Raw genomic sequence first — 23457 nt, 5'->3', positions numbered from 1 at the left:
TTTTTTTTTTTTTTTTTTTTTTTTTTTTTTAGTTAACCATGCTACACAGACAGAAAAGCCAAAACAGCCTCAAGATGTAAGTTTAAAAAGTACTTTTGAGTTTCTTTTAGAAAGCTCTGGTATAAGAAGTAATTTAAAACAAATTAACAAATAATGTCATGCAGCAGTTAAATTGCCATAATACATTTCTTTTTTAGACATTCCTAGAATTTCTTGTTTGTGGTTGTCACACTGATAGTGGGCTAGATGTTAGTCCCTTTAACTGTATTTTAATGGCAATGTATTATAGCATGATTTATCAGCATATGGCAGGTGGAGGCTGACACAAATTATAATGAAAATTAAAACAGTCATTTATGCAGCAGGCGATTATCATTTAAGGAGCATTTATTTGCAGGCTTTAAAAATGAGGGTTTAGAATCAAATGATTTTAAAATGAAAGTTTTAACGACGGTTACCTTTTTCCTGCAGCCACTCCTCTACGGGCCGGTTATATTTGAAGGGGATTTTCTGTTTTACCATTTGGAAGCGTTCATTATCAGTGTTGCCTTTAAAGTTTAAAAAACAGCTTAAAGAACAATCTGAAAAGTCAATAAGTCATTACAAACATCCTAGGTTTTTTGGTTTGTTTTATGAAGATTTTAGAGATAGGTATCAATTTATCATTAGTAGAGGTGGAGTTGAAGTCACTCTGCCCTCCATGGAGAGGTTGAGGTCAGGTTAGTCTTGGCTATGTAGGACTCGGTCATGTTTGGGCAACATGACATTGGGTGGGAAACAGGAGGAGGTTTAGCCACTCAGAGAAGTGAGATTACCTTCATATTCTCCCTGTCTCATCCCAGCTTGACCTCAGAGGAATCACCTGCTAGATCACTTTCACAATGCAACAGGGAATGCTTAGCTCTCTGCCACGCAGACTGCATTATGATACCACCGCAGTCCCCTCAGATGGGCGGGACCACATCCTCCCTGATTCTCCTCTGAGAAAGTTGCAACTAACTGCTCTCCTTTCAGGCACAGAGAAGCCAAGGAATCGTTAAAGTCCTGATGGAAGGAAGAGTTCCTATTCAATAAAGGAGGCCTGGGCATCTCCTCACCTGTGTTAAACAGGCAGACTAGTAAGTACACAGCACTCTCAGTCTCTATCTCCTTTTACAGATATATCCACATTTGAAAAAGAAAGGACCTTCAAAGTAAATATGTAGAAATAAAAGTACTTATAAATATGAGATGCTGATTTGTATCTCCCCAACTTCCTCCCTGAATAAGCATCCACTCAAAAAGACTGCTAGGGATACCTCTTCCAAGCATGACATATCTAATCAGTTTCAAGGCTCAAATATAATGCTTTTAATTGCTAGCATGGCCCCCTTTGTCTTTTGCAACTGTTATTACCACTCCTGGATGGTTTCTCTAATTAGGAGAAAGTGAAAAGTGGTGTTGTGATACACCTCTAATGAATATGCTTCAAATAATAAAATAATGAAACCAGGCTGTGGAAATTGCTCTATCTTATCAGTCAACTTCACAAAGATGTAACAGAAACTAGTGAATTGATTCATAGCCCTATATTGGAATGTAGGAAACTCCACTTCAAATTACCAATATTAAATAGTGAAATTAAAAAAATCTCAAAACAGGTGGCTCAGAAACAATTTACAAAGTAGTCTGAAAGCCAGAGAAAATATTACATTTTAATAGAGCTCCAGAACAGGGAAAAGAGGCATGCCGTGTGTGTGTGTGTGTGTGTGTGTGTGTGTGTGTAGCAATATTAGGTAATTTTGTTTCCCATTTACTCTCTGGTAAACAAATTCTTCTAGGAAGCTGTCATTATCCTTATTACCCCAGAATGTTTTTTAAATGTGCACAAAGGACGTAACTATGGATGTGTTTCCAGCCTATATTATGGAAACCTATCTGGCTGGTGTAAAGCTGGACATATTACAATATCAAATAATAAAGTGGATAAAGTTCAATGAGTAGAAAGAGCAATTGACAGCTGTGGATAATTTAAAGATTTTTCTCAAAGTATCATTTCTTATGATACTTCCCCAGCAAAATGGGAAGACCTTGCCCCTCAGAAAGGCATCTTAACTTCTTGGTGCTTCAATAAGACCATGGAGAAAGAATTTACCTGTTAATATATATATATAAAATGGTTATTGTTTATTGTGATATTTCTTCCTGATATATCTGGGTTCTCAGAATTCCATTATTCCAAGATAAAGTTAGGCAAAGACTCAGATTTTTTTTTAAAAGAAAACTTTTCCAAGAAGACCCTACATCACTATCTCTACCCAACAGATGACCAAGATAGTGAGGGATGCCATTCATTCTCTAAAGTTTTAGGCTCATTTGATGGTATACGGAGAAATGGCAACCGAATTGTGCCAACTTCGAATTGAATAAATTCTCTCCTCTTAAAGGTCCTTGAGTTTGCAAGGCAGGCGGTGGCACCACTGAGCTAAATCCCCAGCCCAATGTATCTGTTATTTTGATTAAAACATTAAATGTTTATTCACTGTGGAATGAATTAGTGAAGTCAATAGCAAATGTAAAGCTGTATATTCTTACCAAAACATGGGGCAGCATTAGGAAAAACCAAAATTCCAAATCGCCAGAGTTCTAGAAGTGCCAAATTAATTTAAAAACTATTTATTCCTTCTTCAAAATGCTCTCTGAAGTATTTCTTTATGCATGCCATCCACTCTCTTGGGAAAACAAATATCTATAAATTTCTATAAACCAGAAAAAAGAGGAAACTATGTTGGCTAAACAATGAATGACATAGTGGGAGAAAGCATAGCCATGATCCAACTTCTGACCCCTCTGAAAAATAAGAGAGAGAGTCATTCTTCTCCACCTCAGCTTTAAAGACATTTAGAAAAATGTTTTAGTTTTCCACACAAGATCGACAGTATCTGGCTCTAAGAATAGCAATCTTGCATGGTGCTAAAAGTTGTGAAAGATGGAAGGCCACTTAGAAAATGAGATTGGTTTAAATTTCCACATTAACATTGTGCTTAGCCTCTTTTCATGTTCTTGTTGATTTTTATTTTGATTTATCTCAAATACTAGTAAGAACTGTTTTAAAAACATGGGCATGAGATTGAGTTTATTTGCCCCGAGCCACATTCTCTAGATTACTTGAAGAAGCTTCTACACATAGGAATTCATTCACAAGACTATTCTGAAAGATGAACAAACCTCATCAAGTTCATATACAATTATTAAAACCTTAATGACATTCAGTTGTACATTTCATAGAGCAACTAGCATGAAATTTGAAACAAACAGTGAAATCAATTCTTCAACAGAGAGTAATGTTATATTCTAAAAGGAATGATTTTATGAATAGTAATGTCATAATATGATTAAAAGGAGGCATACATGCATTACAAATTTAACAAAACGTGTAATGACTGCAGCTCTTTACTATACTGAGAAATCTATAGATTGCAAAAAGTAAATAGCTGTTAAATTAATATATGAATCTGACACTCATCTACATGGGACTGGATTTTATAAAAACTAGTCTATATTTTGTTGTAATTAAAATAAATGTATATGTTTATTCTCTTCCATTTGGGGTATGAAGTTGAGATTTTTTTCATACAATTATCTTCATAAAGTCATTTTTGTTTGGACTATTGGCTCTACCATCAAATATTTCAACTTATGGAGACGAGAACAACATGCACTGTTGAATTATACTATTGTGAAAAGCAGAATACTCTGAGTTAAATTTAGTAAGGCCCAACTGGTTCATACACATTGCTCCAGCCTTTATGCAAAATAAAATCACAATTTCTACATTTTGGTGAATCTAGAATCTAGAAGATAGAAGAAGAAAGATAAACAAGCAAATTGTCCTGTGAGTTGGTCCCTGAAACACAGCAGTACCTCTTCACAATGAGGACATGGAATTTGTTAGTAGCCCCAAAGAATGAAAGTTCTTTCAAGTGAAGAACTGAAAGATGGTGGAAACCCTTGTATGGAACAGAAAATAACATGTATGACATTATTCTTATACTCTATTGGTCCAAACCACACACGAGCCACTTCATTATAAGTCATACTGATTTTCTTAAAGCCATAATTAATATAGCAAAGATAAGGCAGATTTGGAAGCAAATCTGGCTTTGAGGTTTACCATTTACTGGTTGTGTGACCTTGGGAAAGTCATTCAGTCCTGATTTCTCAATTCTCAAATTCATCATAAGATTTGGTTTACAATAATAGGAGATAGGGTATACATAAAGCCTGAGATATGAAAAGCATTCAATACATTTACATTATTAATACTAATATGATTCAACTCTTGGAACGATCAAAATGAAGCACATTGGTTAGACCATCTCAAAAGATGACTATGTCTTAGTTGACCTCACAAAACTTATCTTGCGGAGACCAACTGACCATGGAAAATAAGGTATCCTACATATTCTCTAAATCATCGGCTGCTGATTTTTATATTTCTGTATCTTCTAAAATATACCCAGCTAAATCACTTCCAAAACGAAGTGGATTTTGAAAATCACTGAAAGTAAAAGAACAATTCAGGCATTGACAAATGTGATTTTTTGGTCCAGCCGCAGTTAATGATGATATATTACTGCTAAGTGGAGGAAAAGTCGCTTAAAGGTCCTGGCAATTTGTACTTGGCTAGCAAGAAAAGTTTTTTGGCAGGTATTCTATTAATACCGCCTGAAATGTTGTCAAGCATGTGGGTATGCTAATAGAGGACTATCGGAACAACATTCACCTGTGTGCAATTAATGCCAGAGATATTTTTGCATTTTGTTTTGAGCCCTGGAATAAAGGAAGGGAAACTTTTCTTTATTGCTCTGGAGACATTAAAAAATGAAAGAGTGGGTCTAATGAACAGTCAGAGACTGAATACTATGTACTAGAGCTAGCGGCAAAAATAAAAAAGAAAAATTAATGGGAGTATCCTCAACTAGTAGGGTAGTTCAGAGGTTTTTGCCATGACTCTATTCCTAGAGAACATTTTGTGAGTTTCAGAGTAAACAAATGACACTAAAGAAAAGGATCTGGAAAAGCTCTCTGAGCTTGGCTTGGGCTGCATTCTTAGTGCTGGCCCAGAACATCTCTCTTAGAGTCAGGGAGGGAAGTGTGCTACCCAAGGGGCATCTAGAATGCTTGACCATTTGTAAGTGATGAATGGACCTCAACAGAAAACTAATATCTTGCATTTACAAAGTGTCTTTCAACCAAGGAGCTCAAAATGCAATTTTAAGTATCATCTCATTAATCCTCACAACATACCTTTGGGGTTGAAAGAAAAATAACTATTTATATGTTGTGATCCTTGATCCCTTAGAGTGACGAGGTAAATTAATCTGTAGGAAAACTGATCAGCTGGAGGAAGAGAATTAATAGACCCAGAGCACAAGGACACTGTTAAGCAAGGAAGTTTTTCCAAGCTTACTTTATTAAGCAGTGCTTTGAGCTGGGCAGAAGCAATTTTCCTAAGTGACAAGATGCTGAGCCTAGGAAGCAGGGCATATCACTCAGGTAGATGCTAACTTGGCTAATAAAGTGCCTTTCTACATTTATTTTGGTTATGCTTCAAAATAGAAGGAAGATGGACAGGTTATTTCCTTTTAACATCAAAGTCATAGTAGGAATCCACTACCTCTGGGTACATGAGTTGAACCACACTAAAGCAAAGGTAGCTCAAATGTGAATAAAAGGAACATTGGTTGTAGTCAGACTCATTTGATCTAATTCTATCTCAGACATTTACCAGTTCTGTGAACTTATTAAAATAAATCTAGATGAGTCTGAGATTCTTCATCCTGAAAAAAAAAAGATGATGATCTGGGGAATTTAGCTCAGTGGTTCTGCTGCCTGCCTCGCAAACGCAAGGTCCCAAATTCAATCCCTGGTACACACACACACACACACTCACACACACACACACACACACACAAGGGATGACAATGTATATATGGTGTGGTTTTAAGAAAAGTCGATACAGGCAAGGACTGAGCTTATGGGGAATCAGAAGAGGTTGGGAACTGAGAAACCTGTGATTTATCTTAATTCTTAAGACCTTTCCCTGAAATATATTTAAAGCTTCCAAATGAAAGTTCTTCCTCCCAATGACCAGGGACTGAAAGTGTGATGTGGGTCGGGGGGAGAGAAACAGCAGAGCCAGCCTAAGGAGCACTCCAGAACACCTCCTAGTCTTAAAATTTTCACTGAACTCTGCTCTCCATCCATATTGTCTGACCCATGAGCCTACTGAAATTCATTCCTCATGTCCAAGTATATTGTAGTCTGGGAGATCAGCATGGAGATCAAGCTAGTAAGGTAATCTGATTGTTCTGTGCCCAGCTAACCAAGTGGCCATATCTCTAGTCTATGACTTTTGTTGCTGCCTGAATATACATATCCTTATACATATCCTTAACACAAATCAAGGAGCCATTTCCATTGAAGTGTTATGGTGCTAAAGACAAGTTCCCATGACTAGGGCATATATCATCAATCACTATCCTTTCTATGCATTTGGAGACCATCCTCGACTCTCCACCTGAAGCTCTTTTCCTAGTGTTTCTCCCGACTTCTCATCCATGAACTATACTTTGAACCCCAGAGAGATATCTGAATTTCCTCATACAGTTTAAGACACTAGCAATTTTAATGAACGTTTCTTCAGTATACTAGGTCTACACAGCACTTTTTAAGAACTATTGTAAAGACGTTATAAATTTTTTAAAATAACTATATTTGCTTCCCTTCTTTGTCACTTTTTCCTTCTGTGACCGTTCTGAGATACACACTGATAAAGTAATCAATATCAGTGTTTCAATTTTCTCCAGTTCCTATCTGGAGAATACGTTTAGTGTTGCCATGTGTTGGTAGGTTTTACATTTTGATTTCTTTCATATGTAAAATAGTGGTTATAATAAAAACCACAACCAGAGATTGTGGTGAGTGTTAACTGAGTGTATAGTGCTTGACAAAATGTACGGCACAGAAGTCCTCCAGGAGGTGTTTACTGTTGTTTCTGTTAGAATAAGTATCTGATTCAGAAGAAGACAAATTCCACAAGAATTCTTTCTCTACGTAATTTTTAGTGTCGTTGTGTTTTCAGATTTCCTTTACAAACTAAAGTATTAATGCTTTCTCTTCAGCTATTTGGCATATGATCATTTCAGGATTCCCCCTAGAACGTTTCTTCTCATCGCTTACTGCCTTCATATAGCAGAAGCCACGGTGTTATTTTGGCACTCACTCCTTCCCCTGATCCATGTTTCTTGCCTTATCCACCCTTTGTGATCTCCCTGGCTCTTTTTATCCTTGCTATTTTCTTTTATTTCTATCTACCTTGTTCCTCCCACTCTTTATCTCCATTTCCTTAGAGTTCTGTTGTGTTTGATTTTTCATTTCTGAAGGAGGACACCAAATATCAATGTTTGGAAAAACAGAATGCTACAATGTTTTATTTTTAAAATTCTGTTTATTCAAACATGCATATATAAGTCCCTAAAACTCAGGTGGCAGGCAGGAGGTTTGGGAGGACAGTCTCACCGGGCAGCATTTTCAGCTTCATGAATAGGAACATCACGCCGACATTTACATCTGTGGTATTTTAATAAACTTATGCCACAGTAACACTTTATTTAGATCTGCTGGAATCTCTGGAGCTTATGAAATAGAGGTCTTTCATACTGTGTAAGCCAGCTGTCGTATAATAAAAGAATTCCTGAGATGATCACATAAAAAGAGGAAACATTTATTTTAGCTCAAAATTTTAGAGGTTTCTAGTCCATAGTTTGGGTTGGGAGCACTTGCTTTGGGCCACTGATTAGCAGCACCTCATAGCAGGAAAAAAAGGCAGAAAAAACTTGCTCACCTCATTAGCCAGGAAGCAGAAGAGGAAAGGAAGGTGCTGGGGTCCCACAATCCTTTTAGCTACACCCTCAACAATCTAAGGACTTTTCACACAGCCCAACTCCTAAAGGGTCCATCACCTCCCAGTAGGGACATCTGGGCACGAAAGCCTTGAACACAGGGCCCCAGGAGGGACAGTCAAGATCTAAATGGCAGCACAGACCAAACTTGAGTCCATGCCAACAAATGGATACAGATGTTCCTCTGTTTACAATGAGGTTATAGTAAAACCATTATACATTTAAAATGTCGTGAGTAAAAGTACACTTTACTTCTCCTAACCTACCAAATGCGATAACTTAGCAGCATACTATACTATAAAGTATCAATTGTTTCTCCATGTGATCACATGCCGAACAAGGAGATTCCTCCTGCTATGTTTGCCCAGCATCAAGAGGGAACCCTCATATTGATATCTGTAGATAGCAAAATTTTAAAAATTCAAAGTAGGATTTCTACTGACTGCCTATCACTTTACACCATCATGAAAAAAAAAAAAAAGTTGTACTATCCTAAATTGAGGATTGTCTGTATATTACTCTCCATAGATCTAAAAGTAACAATCACTGTTCCATTTAGCACACTCCATGACCTGGCCAGCATCCTTGTTTGTAAAAATGGCCTAAACAACCACATCATAGCCAGCTACACATTTGGTTTGTTTCCAACTAATAATGAAGTCTGTTTCCAGTTGAATTGCTTCTCAAAAGTTTGTACAATCTTGTATTTGTGCAATACATTTTTGAACTTCAAAGCAGAGCTTTAATTATATCCCAGTAAATTTATTCTTTCTTTGTTTCATAACAGTATTCAAGCCTGATAAGACAATGTTTGCCTCTAGGTGTTTGTTTCTGGTTGAAGATACCTCTTTTAGCTTCATATCATCTGCAAGTTTAATTAGCATATCCTTTTTTTCCTTTCATTTCATTCCTCAAAGAATTTCTAGAAAGATTATGGTGTGACTTTACAACGTCTACCAATTCTTTGAAACTTCTTGTTGTAAGAGACAGAGATTGATTCTCCAACCTTAATAATGAATGGGTTTAGTGCCATGGTTCTAAAGAATAGGACGTGATAAAAATGATAATGTTTGGATTTAGAGATTAAGTCACACAAGGTATTTAGACTCCCTGTTCACCTCCTGGGACCACCATTCTGATGAGGCTGGTATCACATCATGAAGAGACTTAAGAAAGCTTATGAAGGGCTGGGGACTTAGCTCAGTGGATCCACCCCTGCCTAGGAAGAAGGCCTGCAGATGTCTTGAGTTCACTGCATCCCCCGTCAGTATCTTAAGGACGATTCCTGAGACATCCTAAGCCAGATCCATACAATTAAGCTACCACCAAAACTTGACCGATTGAAAATGTGGAAAAAAATAACTATTATTTTAAAATTATGTTTACTCAAAAATTTAGCAGGATAATTTGTTACACAGTAACAGATACAGTTTAACTAGGACGCTGTATCTTTGTGTGGACCACAGGCAGATCTCTTTAAGATTTCTTCATTGTTTGCCTCATATAATACCCCTGGGAAAAAGAAGATACTCTATGCCTGATATTCTCCTTGTTTGCCAATTTATTATAATGTTACCCAAGGGGAATTTACTCATGTTTGGCAAGATTTATTTCAGCAAGTTCATGTGAGTCTCTAGGCATCACTAGATTCCTTGTTAAAATATGGTTAACTATGTACAAACTTTTTGGTCAAAAGAAGCACTTGAGAATGTTTATATATAAGTCCCAAGTTTAACAGATCTATCCTTTTATACTATGTATAGTTGAGAATACTTGCTCCAAGCTGATTTTCTCATCCGATTTATTCCTATTATTTCTGAGTAGATATTAACAAAGGCTCATATTTCATGTTTTTTAACCACCTTGAAAGATTATATAAGACTAGAAGTGTAAGCTCCTTTGACAAAGACTACCACCAATTTTCTCACCTTTGCGGGTGGGTGCTGGAATTTTCCATCAATTTTGTCTGCACTGAAGGACTCTATTGGAAACAGATGAAGATGCACATGTGGGGAGTGGGAAATTCACAAAACCACTGAAGTCCCTTTTTCACCAACACTTTCCTGTTTTATAATTAATTATGAAGTCATTTCTGGGAGTAAAGGCCACTTGCAAAGAAGAGGCAAACAGTTTTAAAATTGAGGAGACCTTAAAGATTGTCTAAGAAATATGATTTCCCTAAGTTGGTATTGCTCAAACTTCTGCTTCAGACATCACTGAAATAGGATTTCTAGCCTAACAAGCATCACAGGGTGCAAATAAAGACAGCATTTTCTCCTCTCAGGCATTAATTAAATACCTAAAATGTACCAATAAACTCAATAAAAAAGAATCATCTATATACTTATTTGTTTAGTTTCATGGCATTTTCAAGGCTTTTCAAAACTAAACCAGTCAGGAAGAATGCATCCTTTAGCATAAGATTCAAAGGTCAGGTATACAGGATTGCAGTGTGGTGCAAGAATCAAAATTTTCCCAGTGAAGAAATGACCTCAGGGAATGCAGTGGCTGTGGTAGATCTTGAATTCGCACAATGCCTCATTAACTCTACTTGGCAAATTAATTCAAATTGATTTGTTTGTGAGAACTGGCAGCATGGCTTCAAATCTGGCTACAAACAAAGGATAATGCTAAACAGCAATTTATTGAGCTCAGAAAGAGGTCCTGAGAAAGTATGAATTAGTAGAGAGGCTCTTTTTTAAAAGATCATTAAAACAAAATCAAAGAAGAAAACAGAGAAAAGAGAAGAAAGAATAAGAAAAGCAAAGAAAGGGAGACTATGCCTTCTATAATTATAAGGAATTTTATCAATAAGGCTGACTTATTATAAATACCTCAAACAAACCCATATAAAGTATTTGAAAGCATGGTGAGAAAATATAAACAAGGGTACAAATACAGTGGACATTTTTTAAAAGTTTAAAGCAATTAATTCAATTTAAGGCAGAATGATCAGACAGTCTAAGAAAAAGATGGAAAACGCAAAAGAAGAAAATGCTTTGACTTGGCAGAAAAGAACCAAGATTCATTTAAATACCCTGTCTTGAAGAAAAGGAGGGACAATTCCTGAGTGACAGTAACTCATCTCCAAACGTTACAGACCTGAATCTAGAGTTGATAGGATAACATTTAAAAAATTACACAGTTATTGCAACCAGAGGTTTTCTTCTTTTCTAGTGTGTTAAACTGAAAATAAGCTACAGTTTCATTTCAACACCCTTTGCAATGAACTTTTGTTGTGTGTCTCACCAGAGGCAGAATCTATTTTTCCACCTCTTTATCCTAGGTTGGCTGTGGGACTTCCTCTGTCACAAGACACAGTAGTGAAGGTGATGCAGGCAGAGCCATAAGCAGCCCCTGTATATTGACCTTTTCCCTCTAGGACGCCATGTGAAGAAGGCCAGTCTAGGCTCCTCTTTCACAAAAAGCGAAACCCAGCCATCTAAGTGTGCTCAGCAAACCTCACCATCTCAGTCGAAGCCCTGAGTACTGAATGAAGCCATCAAGATCACGTAGCTCCCTCCAAGTCAGCCTACATCAGAAACACCCACATGAATGACAGAAATGTGAGCCAATAAAAAACAATAGTTTGGAGGGGCTGGTTATACAAGAAATTTAAAGGATGATCAAGAGGGATGCCATCAAGGACCAACAGAGGGAGGAGGAAGAAGCTCAGGTCCTATCTCTGGAGTCACAGGAGCTTATGTAGGAAAAGGAATAGGGATCTTGGGCTGGAGACAGTGAGATCTGGGCCCCTGCTTCCAATGCTTAGCTCTGTTCTCCTTTTTAAGGAGAGAATTACCAACTCCAAGGAAAGGATGCACTAATTCACCTCCCGAGAAGAGAAGGAAAAACTAAGGCTGAGGGAGTTGGGAAAAGGCAGGGAAATGGAGGACTGACTGACAGTTCTAGGGTCCTCATGTCTAGAGGAAGACAGGAACGGAAGAGTGGTGGGAGGCAGCTAGCAAGGGAACAAGAAGCTACTTATCTGATCTCTTTCCATCACTGTTGAATGACAATGGGTGGACAGAAGATACAGAATAAGAGCAGGATGAATTCTGGATTTGCTGGTATGGCTTCGTGGCACTGTGACCTTGACCCCACCAGGGAATTTCTTGTTCCACAACAGTTCCATGGCTGGAAGGCTCACTTTTTTTTTTTTTTTTTTTCTTCTAAGAAAGCATACCTTTTACTCCCATCCTTCAATTTAGTTTTCCAATACAAAGCTAAACCAAACAAATTATGCTCTGGTAGGGTTTGAATAATCACTAGTCGGGATAGCTTTCCTATAGTTAAAATAAAAAGGTATTCTTTACCACACTCCCTACTAATGAAGAACAATAAAAATAAAGCAAAACATTAAACTGAATGCCAAAACTATGCAAAAATAAAGCAAAACATTAAATTGAATGCAAAAACATTCCTACCTTGCAAGCGTGACTTTTAAAAAGTAGGCTCTACTTTTAGTTTCTAGTGTAGCAAAAAGCAGCATTTATAAGTAATTTCCCTAGGAGTCCATGTATTAGAATGTCTTCGTTTAGCATATGAATGGCAGCTGGATTCTGGACAAAAGCATCAAAACTCATCAAGATCTAGACACCAAGGAGCCAAAGGAAGAGTTAGGACATATAATATGGCTCAAGGTTCAGATTGTCAGCTAAAGTGACACATATTTATCACTCATAGAAATGCCTCATAATTTAGGTTGATGCCAGTATTAGTTCACATTATAAATCCAATGATCACAAAAGCACTTTTTTTTTTTTTTGAGATAGGGTCTCACTTTGTAGTTGAGACTGACCTGGAACTCACTATGTAGTCCAGGCTGGCCTCGAATTCACAGTGATCCTCCTGCCTCAGCCTCCCGAGTGCTGGGATTACATGTGTGCACCACCAATCCCAGCTAAAAGCATTTTTTTTTTCAATCAGTGCTTTTTTAAAAAAAACTTTCAAGGAAGTAGCTAGAGATGAATGTAAAATTATCTGCACATTTAAAATATTGATCTGACACCCAGAGTTTACTACTGTACATGAGATATCAGTCTTTGGGAACATGCTTTTTCCTCCTATGAGCTTATAAGAATCCTAGAAGCGGGATTTTTAATAAATCTTTTTAACATCCAACTTCGAAAATCTCCAACACCCAATGACACAAAATATATCTTATGTGCTCAAGAATATTCAGAGTTGACAACTACTACCGCCTCAAGAGGCAGGTGTCTTGCATCCAACAAATTATGAAAAATTATAAAACTTTGAAGGTTTAGAATTTAAATGATTACTCAAGTTCTTGTAAACTCTAGAAACCTACACATTTAAGAAATACAAATAAAATACCAACATCTTTTTTGCTTAATCATTTAATGCAAGATATTAAATGCAGGGCATTAAATCTTGGAAATCTGAGACATATGTTTAACAGTAGTGCGTACTTTAAATTTAAAGTTTTTTGAACACTTGCCATGTTTCGAAGAAAATGAAATGCTTTTATATATACCGAATGTGTGTTTGTGTTCATGTATATTGCAAAAGAAGACAAATTTTATAAACATCTCAAAACCAAGAACCCTTCTCTATGCTCTCTATGGAACTTGCAACTTTTAATAAGAACCAAATCTTAGATACATGTAAGAAATAAATAGTCATCATTTTTTAAAGAATGACTCAGAATAATTTCAACTGACATCACTAATAAAGTGGGGTGGAACATTTTTTTTTCCAAGCCAAAGAAATCAAAGAGATTTATTCTTTTGGTGGAGGAAAGCCGCCTTCTATCATCTGTAACATTTCAAATTAGATTAATAAAATCAAACTAGTCTGTATCATGAAGAAATTTTTAAACCAACCAAGGAAGTGCACCGGATGGCCTACCATTTTCACCATTCTAATTACCAAGTTCCTTTGAAATTGACTCTTTCAGAAGGCTGCTTTTATCTTTGCAGTAATGATCCAAGACATTAAAAGAAGGCTTTTGAGTGACTCGATTTGCCTACTCAAGTTCACTCAGTATCTATTGATGTGCCTTTGCTGTCTTGTCGAAAAGCACTTACAAAATGAGGAAGTTTAGGGTATAATTAGTATAAGATGAGACAGGTGAGAGGAGAGCGTGCTGTGTTTCCTTGGTTTTTGTTTTAATTTCTGATATCAGGGATGGTGGCTTATTTAAATCCTACTGGAATACTACTAAATGTTGAGACTTTCAGATAAGGATTGAAATTTCCCATCTATGCAAAAGCCAAGGACACAGTTTAAACTTAAAAAGTAATTTAAAAGGGAGACTGTAGATAATAAGAAGTAAAAAATGTAGATTTCTTCCCTTACATCACCTGTTAGATTTAAACTTGGTCTGCTTGAATAGGTTCAAATCTTATTATTCAGCTTCCAGCACAGGAACATATAGAGATGATGGTTAATACATACTTTTAGAAAAGAATCTGATTAATTTCTTTAAACAAATAAAGTAGATAGTGGGAATGCTTTTATCCCCAAAGAGGCTGGATGTGTACATTGGGAGTTCAGCTGCTACAATACTTCCAAATAGCAGTGAGGTTTGAAATCACAAAGCTATTGTCCAAAGTCCAGGTTCCTTATGTCAACAGTTTGCTTGTTCTAAGAAGCTGCAGGAATTAGTGGGGATAGCGAGGTTGGAAGAGTGGGGTCAGAGAATGGCATAAATTAAAGAATCAAAGCCAGAAGAGAGAGGAATGAAACATAATTACGCTGATTACTGTATTTGATCAGAAAAATTAAAGAAACTATATCCTGACAGAAAGATGCAGGTACATAATTATGCAGTCCCAGAACAAGGTAGATTTGCTGCTTGCAAATTTCAATAATGTTTGGGCCTGTGGTGTTAAGTAGAAACATCTGTAACCACTACATCTTTCCAATCAGATCATTAGGAAGATGGGCTTGGAACAAGTGATTCACATGAATGGTGTACAGCTACTGAGAATGGAAACAGGACTGAGGTTTGTCTGGAAGATTCTGGGATCAGAGTTTGTCAGGACTCTCACTCAATATATTGGCAGACCACCTTGCTCAGTTCAGTTGATTTATTTCAAGAACAGCTCCTTAAGAGCATTTTAAAATTCCCTTTATGGACCTACTTGGAGCTCAAAATTCTCCGAGGTCATAGTGGGAGAAAGTCACAAAATGAAGCAAGACTATTAGATTTCACTTGGTTTATCTCTGCTGTGAGAGTTCAATTGCTCCCTGAAAACAATGTATATCAAACTTTTCTGTGGATCATCTTTATATTTCCCTATTCTGGAGGTCCAGTGTCAGCCTCACCATGCAGAGAATTCAAGAAAAAATTCTAGTCATTCATTATGAATTCCTAAAAACATTTTGGTTCTATTTTTTTATTTTACTTACATAAAGTGCTATTTTGTTTGAAACAGCACAACAATTTTATAGGAGTGAAAAATGAAATAGTAAGTACTTCCAAATTTGGTGTCTAAGATCTGAGATTTATTATTTTACATTTATATTTACATCAGATGTATAATTTTCCCAACTTTCATGAATGCCTATATCATCTTTTTTCCTTTTATTATTTTATCTGGTGTTAGTGATCCCTTTTAGATCAACCAAGAATCATCTCACCAGTGTGAAAACATTTTACTAATATAAGATTTAAGTATTTCAACAAAGAAAAATTCCCCAGTGAAATCTTAAAAGTTATTAATGGCAAACATTTCATATTTTCCTATTGCTATAAATGTGCTGTAAGTGCTTTTAAAGGATTTTTTACCTTAGTGTATATTATTATTGTATATGAAGACAATGAAGTCAGAAGTATCCAATAACTCAGTGTAGTTGTACAATTCAACATTTATTAAACACCTACTATATTTGATGCTTTTTATAAATATTAATGCAAAATTATGACAACTTTGCTTGAGCTATAGGAAGGCAAATATTGGTGTGTTTTCATTTCTTGCAGTTAGATCTTTAACTTTTTTAAATTTTTATTTTATTAGTACATGATTGCAGTACATAATAATTACACTCATTGTGGGGAGTTGGCACATGCACACAACACATCTTAATGATTTTATGTTCCTCCCCCACTCCCCCTCCCTCCAAATCTTGTTCTATCTCCCATTTTCAAGAGATTTATCTCCCTGTTTCCTATTACTATCTTTTATTTTGCTCTTAATTTATATATATATATATATATATATTGAGTTTCTGATATCAAAGAAAACATGTGCTTGTGTATCTGATTTATTTCACTTTTAAAAAGACCTTCAATTTTTAACTAATTTTATTTAGTTAACACTGAGATCACCAAATGTGACAAGAATACTATTTTATAAGTAAAACCCAAAGTGCCTTGGCTTGAATTTTTCTTGTTTTAAACTTTAGTTGTACATATTTAAAATGAACAACACATGATATTTTGCTATGTTTTGATATTATCTTGATAAACATAAATCATAAGGTAATTTCTAGTGTCAAGGAAAGTAACATATTATCATCTCATTTAATCCATCATTTTTGTAGTAAGATTACCTAAAATCTTTTTCGGTAAATTATATGTTGTTAGGTGTGGTGCCTAATGCACTGTTCATTCCAAACATAGGGGAGGCTGAGGCAAGAGGTTCTTCAGTTTGAGCCTGGCCTCGGCAACTTGGTAAATTTGCAAGATGCTATTTCAAAAAGCGGTGTGTGTTGGGGGGTATATCTCTGTGGGCTCTGGGTTCAATTCCTAGTGCCATTTTAAAAGTGCAAGTCTATAACTATCATCTTTATTTTGTATGTGACATTTCTAGGCATTCATCCTTTGTAATTACAACTTAGATGGAAAGAAAAATATTGCTTGATCTCATTTACATGTAGGATCTAAATAAAACAAAATAAAAACTAAACATATAGATCAGAGAGGAAAACGATGGTTTCCAGGGATGGAGGAATAGGAAGACATCTATAGAATGACTTTTAGAAGTTTGTTTTAAACACATGCAAGCTTGTATGCATACACACATCTATAAAAAGTCATAACCTGATTCTTGTTCCTTTAATAATAGGGAACTAGCTTCTCAGATCTCTCAAATGCAATGGCAGAAAGTGGGATGAGCCCCATCTAAGGACATCCACCCTGTGACAGCAGATCAATGGCCGGAAAGAGAGCAGAAGCTCAAACAGGCAGCATTCATCTGCAGGACAGAGACAATCAATGCCGAGAGATGAAGGAGATGCTCTCTGGAACTTAGCAGACAGACATATCAGGGAGTGAGTAGGGTAAAACATAAATGCTGGTGTCACCTATCACCTTGTGCAGAAATGCAAGATGAAGAGTAGGTCAGGGCAGCTAAGCTGGAAGCTAATAAAAACTTACAAATTCAAAAGAATAGTACACAAGTTCTGTTAGGAGAGAGGTAGGAAGGTATATTTGGATCAGCATAGGCTATGTTTATTACGCAGAGGTGACAGAATTAAAGAAACAATACTTTCTGTCTGTCATCTTGAAATCTTACTCTAGGCAAGGTAGAGTATAACATATATGATGACAGAATTAAATCTGTATCTTCCGCGTTGTTCAGAAAGCCATAAAGAAGAAGCTAGAGACATTTGTAGCTAAGTGAACAGTGAGGCCATACAGGTAAGTAGACTGTCTGCCTCCCTCCGTGTATCCTTCCTTTTCTTTGTCCTGAATTAACCTCTCCAGCACGTCTGTCATCCCAAATAGTCGTGCTATTCTTGGTGTCTCAGGGGACCGAGCTCATCCATTTACAGATTATCTTGCTGTCTTTTTTTTTTTTTTCTAAATGGAGATAAAAATAAGGCACAAAATAAGGCTGATGGTCCAGTGAAGATAGAACTACAAGCTTCAGAATATCCATGATTTCAATCAGGGGTCCTTCATCTGCAACCAAGAGGCAAAACTGGCCCACCAGAGCTGCTCTTATAAATCAAGTTTTATTAGACTCCAGCATGCCCATTTATTGATGTGTTGCCTAGGATTGTTTTTGTTCTACACCAGCAACTTTTATCTGTGAAAGAGGTATCGATGTTTCTCTTCTAGAACAATGGGAATGATTATACAAACTGAAACCATGTATGATGGATACGTTTATTACATTAAATATAGGGATGGTATTGTGGCTGTATGCACTGAGTAACTGCAGTGAAGACCTTGCAAAGCCAACTCTCTAGCATTTATATTAACATTTATAAAATGTAAATTAATGCAATACATAAATACAATTTAATATTTAAATGTAGGTTTCAAAGCCTGAAGAATTTACCATTTGGTTTTTTAGAGAAGAACTTGCAGACCCTCCATCTCATTAAGAGTGCCAGGATCTCCTTGCCTACATTAAAATCCAGGTGTTCCTGTCACCTACCAGCTCTATGACACTGGAGTATGTTACTTGATATGAGATTTATTTTCTTTATTTCCAAAATAGGATTAAGAATAGGATCCCCTTCCAGATGCTATGAGATTCAATAAAAAAATACTGTATTAGTGTTACTTCTCTTTTTAAATATTATTCCCCTAAAATATATTATTCGAAGATAGATTGTGATATCTCAACTCTGTCTCTGGAATACAATTTTCAGACCCTTGCACACTGTAATGAAGACTTCACCATTGAATTACAAGAAAACCATATTTCTATGGTGTGACTAGAATGAAAACAAGTCTAGTTTAATTAAACAGTGAGACTGGCGATCGTGCATTGGACAGAAGCACATTTCTAGTAAATGTTTAATAACCAAATAGAACTGGCCTCTGTTTCCAGGGCATACTGGAGTTCTCCTGGAGGTCAGTTCAAAAGTTGGAGTAGAAAGAACTGGGCTTTGAGAACAAACATATCTCATTGGAATCCTAGAACTGACATTTGCTAGAGTAGTGACTGGGGCAAACACATCCAACCTCCCTGAGCCTCAGTTGTCTTATCTGTGAGAGAGAGATATCAATGTTTCTCTCCTAGAACAATGGGAATGATTACACAAAGTGAAATCATGTATGATGGATACGTTACATTAAATATAGGGATGGTATTGTGGCTGTATGCATATGTCCAAACTCATGGAACCACGTACATTTCATGCGTGCAAGGGTTTGGGGCGTATGTATTGTGCAGCAATAAAGCTGTGAAAGATTAAAAACAAAAAGAAGAGAAAAACGCTAGCTCATTTGTTCCTTCTAAGGGTGTTCCTTCCTTGTGAAAGGTGTGGATTGTTAAGTTAGTTTACACTTGTGTATCTCAAGGTAAGGGAGCAGAATTTATTAGTAGCAATGTGGAGAACCCAAGGTTATAGTCTAAATTCCATCTATCTGGTTGCCAGGCTCTCTCAGACACTCTGGGGTGACTTCTTGACCCTGTCACACCCCAATAACACTTTTCTTCTTTTACTACATTGACTTTGGAGGTACAGGGCAGGATAGTGCACCAGGGCACTGAGTTTACCTTCCAGACATCCAGCGAGTCTTCCTGGTCTTCATGGACTGCTCATGGCTAATTCTTATAAGGCTTCATATTCCCATTTGTAAAAGGATAATAAAATTAGTATCTACCTGTTAGGTTTATTGTGGAGACTAATACAAAACTCAGTATAGTGCTTAGCACCTAACTGCTCAGTAAAATTTAGATATTAAAATATCCTTGCTTGTTTAGTTGTATTTTTCTTCTATTACACTAACAGGCCCTTGAGAACAAAGGCTGTGTCTTATTTCTCACCATATACCATCACCTAGCAGACAAGTGTGCACAAATGAGACCCTGAATAAATACTTCTTGAATGGTGAAGGAATGAATGCATAAAGAAAGAATGAGATGGCTCTACTCAGATCTACCTATAGATAAGAATAGGGACCAGCAACGTCTTATATACGTTAAACATGACAGAAAAAAAGATGTTTGTACTGTTTCTGCTGCGATTAAGTGCAATATCATTGTTAAGCCCATTACTGACTCATTTCTATTGTTTGATATAACTTTTAGCATTTGACCTCTGTTGTACTGTCATTTCTACCTATGTCCCTACCCTCAATCCCTAAATCTTCTTATGTAATACTGTGTATCTACCATTGGCCTTCGGCAAACTGCATCACCCAGGCTAATGCAGAGCATCAGGGACTTACTGGAAGGCTAGGAAAGTACTGTGTGGATAAGAAATGCATGTCATACAGCAAACTGTAAATATCACCGGGAATCTAGTCAAGTCCATGTTAATTCTATGAGCTGAAGATTAAAAGTGCCTCTTTGTCCTTGACTCATTCCTCTTCTGACCTCCTTTCCCTTCTCTTCAGCCTGTTGGGATATTGACAGGGATTTTTAGAGGAGTGGAAGGTCCTTATCTCTTGGAGATGAACTGCAATATGATTACAATCGATTGAGTGATTTATAGTACAGAGTGTCGTTCATTACCCCTCTGCTTTATAGTATTATAAACGGCAAAGTGCATGTGAATATATATTATTATTATTGGATATTTATGTGCCATCTTTCTCTGAGAAGCTCAATGTTCTTTTTAGACTTTAAATAGCTAGAAAGACCCTGGAACCTTGTGCAAAAATTAAAGAGAGGAGAAAGCAACTTGGAAACTTCTTATGAATAAATTACACTGGTCAGACAACAACGGGGGCAAAGAAAAAAACATACATGTATTCATATTTGATAGCAGGGATAATAGTTCTAGATTTTCATAATTAAGGACAAATTCTGCTGGTTAGATTTTTATTTATTACATAAGCTAGAAGTTTCATGTGACAATAAGGCAAATGATATATGGTAATTGACTTAGAAAGGTTTAGAATTGTGCAATATTTGATGATTGTTCTAATTCAGAAGAATCCGTGTTATTACATATGCCTCACATGGAGTCAGATGCTATAATATTTTTGTGTCATAGTATTTCAAGTGAGTATAATTTTAAAATCATATAAAATGTGACTATACCACATTTCCAATGTTGAAAGCATTATTCCAAAGATATGTTTTAACAAAATGTATGCGTTATAGATGAAAATTAAGAATCCCTTTCCTTTACATTTCCAGTTCAATTGTGCCTAGAAGTGACTCTCAAATTTCTCATTACTCATTTCACTGTGTCCCTAGACTATAATAGTTATAATATTTATAATGTTCAACATGTAACAAAATAAATATGTGAATTTTTAATTTGTAAAAGTCCATTTTCTCTTCTAGATCATAAGGTAGCCTGCTATAAATGAAGAAAACATAAATCAGGGTCCAAAATAACGTGTGCATCCCCTGACACCCCCCAGAAGTGTGTACTGAAATCATATTTTTGCTCAATAAGGGATCCAAAAACACTGCCCTTTTCACAAATGAATTGTGGAGAAATAATGTCATTAGCTACGCTAACTCCTGCCAATATTACCTGATATAAGATCTTTTATGTGTGCCATTTAATTCTTTTATAAATAAACTAGAGTTGTGTATTAGTTGAATACCTTAGTGGCAAGTATCCGTGTGCAATGAGAACTTGCCTCTCTCTTCCAAGTGTTCTCTCTTGCAAGATAATTGTATTTCTATATAAATATGAATATATATGCCTATATAGCATTCATATATATGTATATATATATATATACACACACAGTATATCTCTCTCTAGTGTTTTGTCTTCTGAGTGACTGTTTAATTTTAAAATTAGTCAGGATCCCAGTTTGCCTTGAAACGCTTATCATCTTGTAAGGGACATTTATAGGGAGAGAAAGGCTCTAGGTTCGATAGAAGTAATTGTATTTAACTTGTAAGACACAAAGCTATTTATCTTGTGTCTGGGAATTCACAGAGGAGAAAGGAGGTTTGCCTATTTAAAAAATAAAGAAAAAAATGACTAAGCACTCTCTTACCACTTCCCATCTCCCAGGTAAGGCCATTAAACATTAAGCAGACTTTTGCTTAACAAAGCTCTTCCTGCCTGTTTAGATATGGTGTTAAAAGGTGCAATAGGGTCATGAAAGGAAAGAGGCTGCTACACCCCCAAAGGGCTTCACGAATGAAAAGGATAAAGGGAGACTGTCTATGGGCACCCAGGGAAGTGCTGACATCCAGACTTGGCAGGAATCAAACATTTAATTTGAGAGAATTCTAGGATTTGCCTCTAGAGAAATACTCAAAATTGCTAGCCTATAACTGAAAGCTAGAATTTCTGGAATATAACTGTCCCACGGCACCAAAGATAATCTAATGGTACCAAAGATAATCTAAAGCAGGCTCTGTGTGTGATTAATATGTAGGGGCCTCAAGTGAGATTGTTTGACACCATCCCTAAAAGTCACACTGAACCCAAATGTCCTTAGACTATTCCTAATTCATATAACAAGAGTAAAACTGTCATTGACCATGAGGGTTGTTTCAAGGCTGAGTAAGATGCTGTCCATGAAATGGAAAACATGTAGGTCCCACTCAGCCAATGGCAGACTTCACCGCTGAATGGTTGGCTGAGAGATGGTGGGAGGTATCCATCTTCCCCTTTCTACACTTCTGGGATGAAGGGTTCATTCTGTGCACATTCCTCACTGCGGCACCCTCTCCACCGTTATAGAGTAGAGTGAGAAGCATTCTCTTTTTCTCCTATATTTCCCTTTTGCTGAGTAAACCTCAGTGCAGAAAGTCTTCTCAGGGGCCAAAATGTCTCCAGGTGATACATAACCCTGATAAAATAGCTGCAGATACAATTGTTATGTATACAGTGCTCTACTATACTCAAAGAACTTTCTAACTCCAGAGGCAGTGATCCTCATCCCCATTTGATAGATAAAATAGCATGTATCTTAGGGTCAAGCCTGTTGAAAAATTCACTCCAAGGCCATGTTGTCAGAGCACACAAATATAGCTTAAGGCAGGGTAAGCTTTAGGACTTATCTCTAGCCAGCACTTTATTTTACTTTTTTGAAGTCTCCTCTATTAAATGTCAGGCTGAGTCTTCCCTAGCTTCGAATGGGAGAAAGTGCAGCTTACAGCCATGGAGACTGAAACATAGAGACATTTCTCAACAATAGGAATCTGCTCAAGGGAGTGGGAAAGTTTCAAGTGATGGGGCCATCTCTTCTCGGGTCGCAAGCAGGCAGCCCGACCTCAGAGCTCTTACAGCCAATCATCTTCTTCTCCTGCCTCTTCCACAACCCCGTAATAGGATTAGGGTAGTTTTTGTCATTGTGGTTGTGCAATAATGTACTCATCAGATGAACTTAGAAGGTATGTGAAAGCAAGTGCTCATTATTTCACAAATGATATAAACAAAGACTTGTAGGACAGAACATAGGTAAAAGGAAATTATAGGTGCTATAGTCTAGCTCTGTGCTATGCAATAAAAGCAGCCACAGTCTTGGGTAATGACTGAATATGAAAGTGTATTTAAAGGCTTTAGGGCATAATGTATATAATTGCATGATAAAATAAAAATTTCAGACCATTATTCATATCAGCCACATTGCAAATAATGTAACAGCTACATGTGGCTCGTGGTTACGATATTGAACAGTACCAGTAGCCAGTCCAAAACAAGAAGGGGAAAAAAA

The 23457-nt window shown here is 36.6% G+C and overlaps 1 protein-coding gene across 36 annotated transcripts in view; it reads right to left on the bottom strand.

Annotated features, from left to right (window-relative positions):
- The window catches only part of Nrxn3 (neurexin 3), a 1525607-nt gene that overhangs the window by 146113 nt on the left and 1356037 nt on the right, over window positions 1-23457 (bottom strand). For 23 of the 36 annotated variants that reach the window (XR_004518320.1, XR_004518321.1, XM_033766713.1 and 20 more), the window contains one exon: window positions 459-548. The exons of the other annotated variants lie outside the window; for them this stretch is intronic. Coding sequence is in view for 21 of the 23 variants with exons in the window: in XM_033766713.1 (XP_033622604.1) it covers window positions 459-548 (90 nt within the window). In the remaining 2 variants the exon portion in view is untranslated. The remainder of the gene's footprint in view (window positions 1-458; window positions 549-23457) is intronic. 36 annotated transcript variants of the gene reach the window in all.

Source organism: Fukomys damarensis, unplaced genomic scaffold (assembly GCF_012274545.1).
Source record: "Fukomys damarensis isolate Sample0158 unplaced genomic scaffold, DMR_v1.0_HiC HiC_scaffold_21, whole genome shotgun sequence".
Taxonomy (NCBI): domain Eukaryota; kingdom Metazoa; phylum Chordata; class Mammalia; order Rodentia; family Bathyergidae; genus Fukomys; species Fukomys damarensis.
The sequence above is the reverse complement of the archived record's forward strand: the minus strand, read 5'-3'. Positions and strand labels throughout refer to the sequence as shown.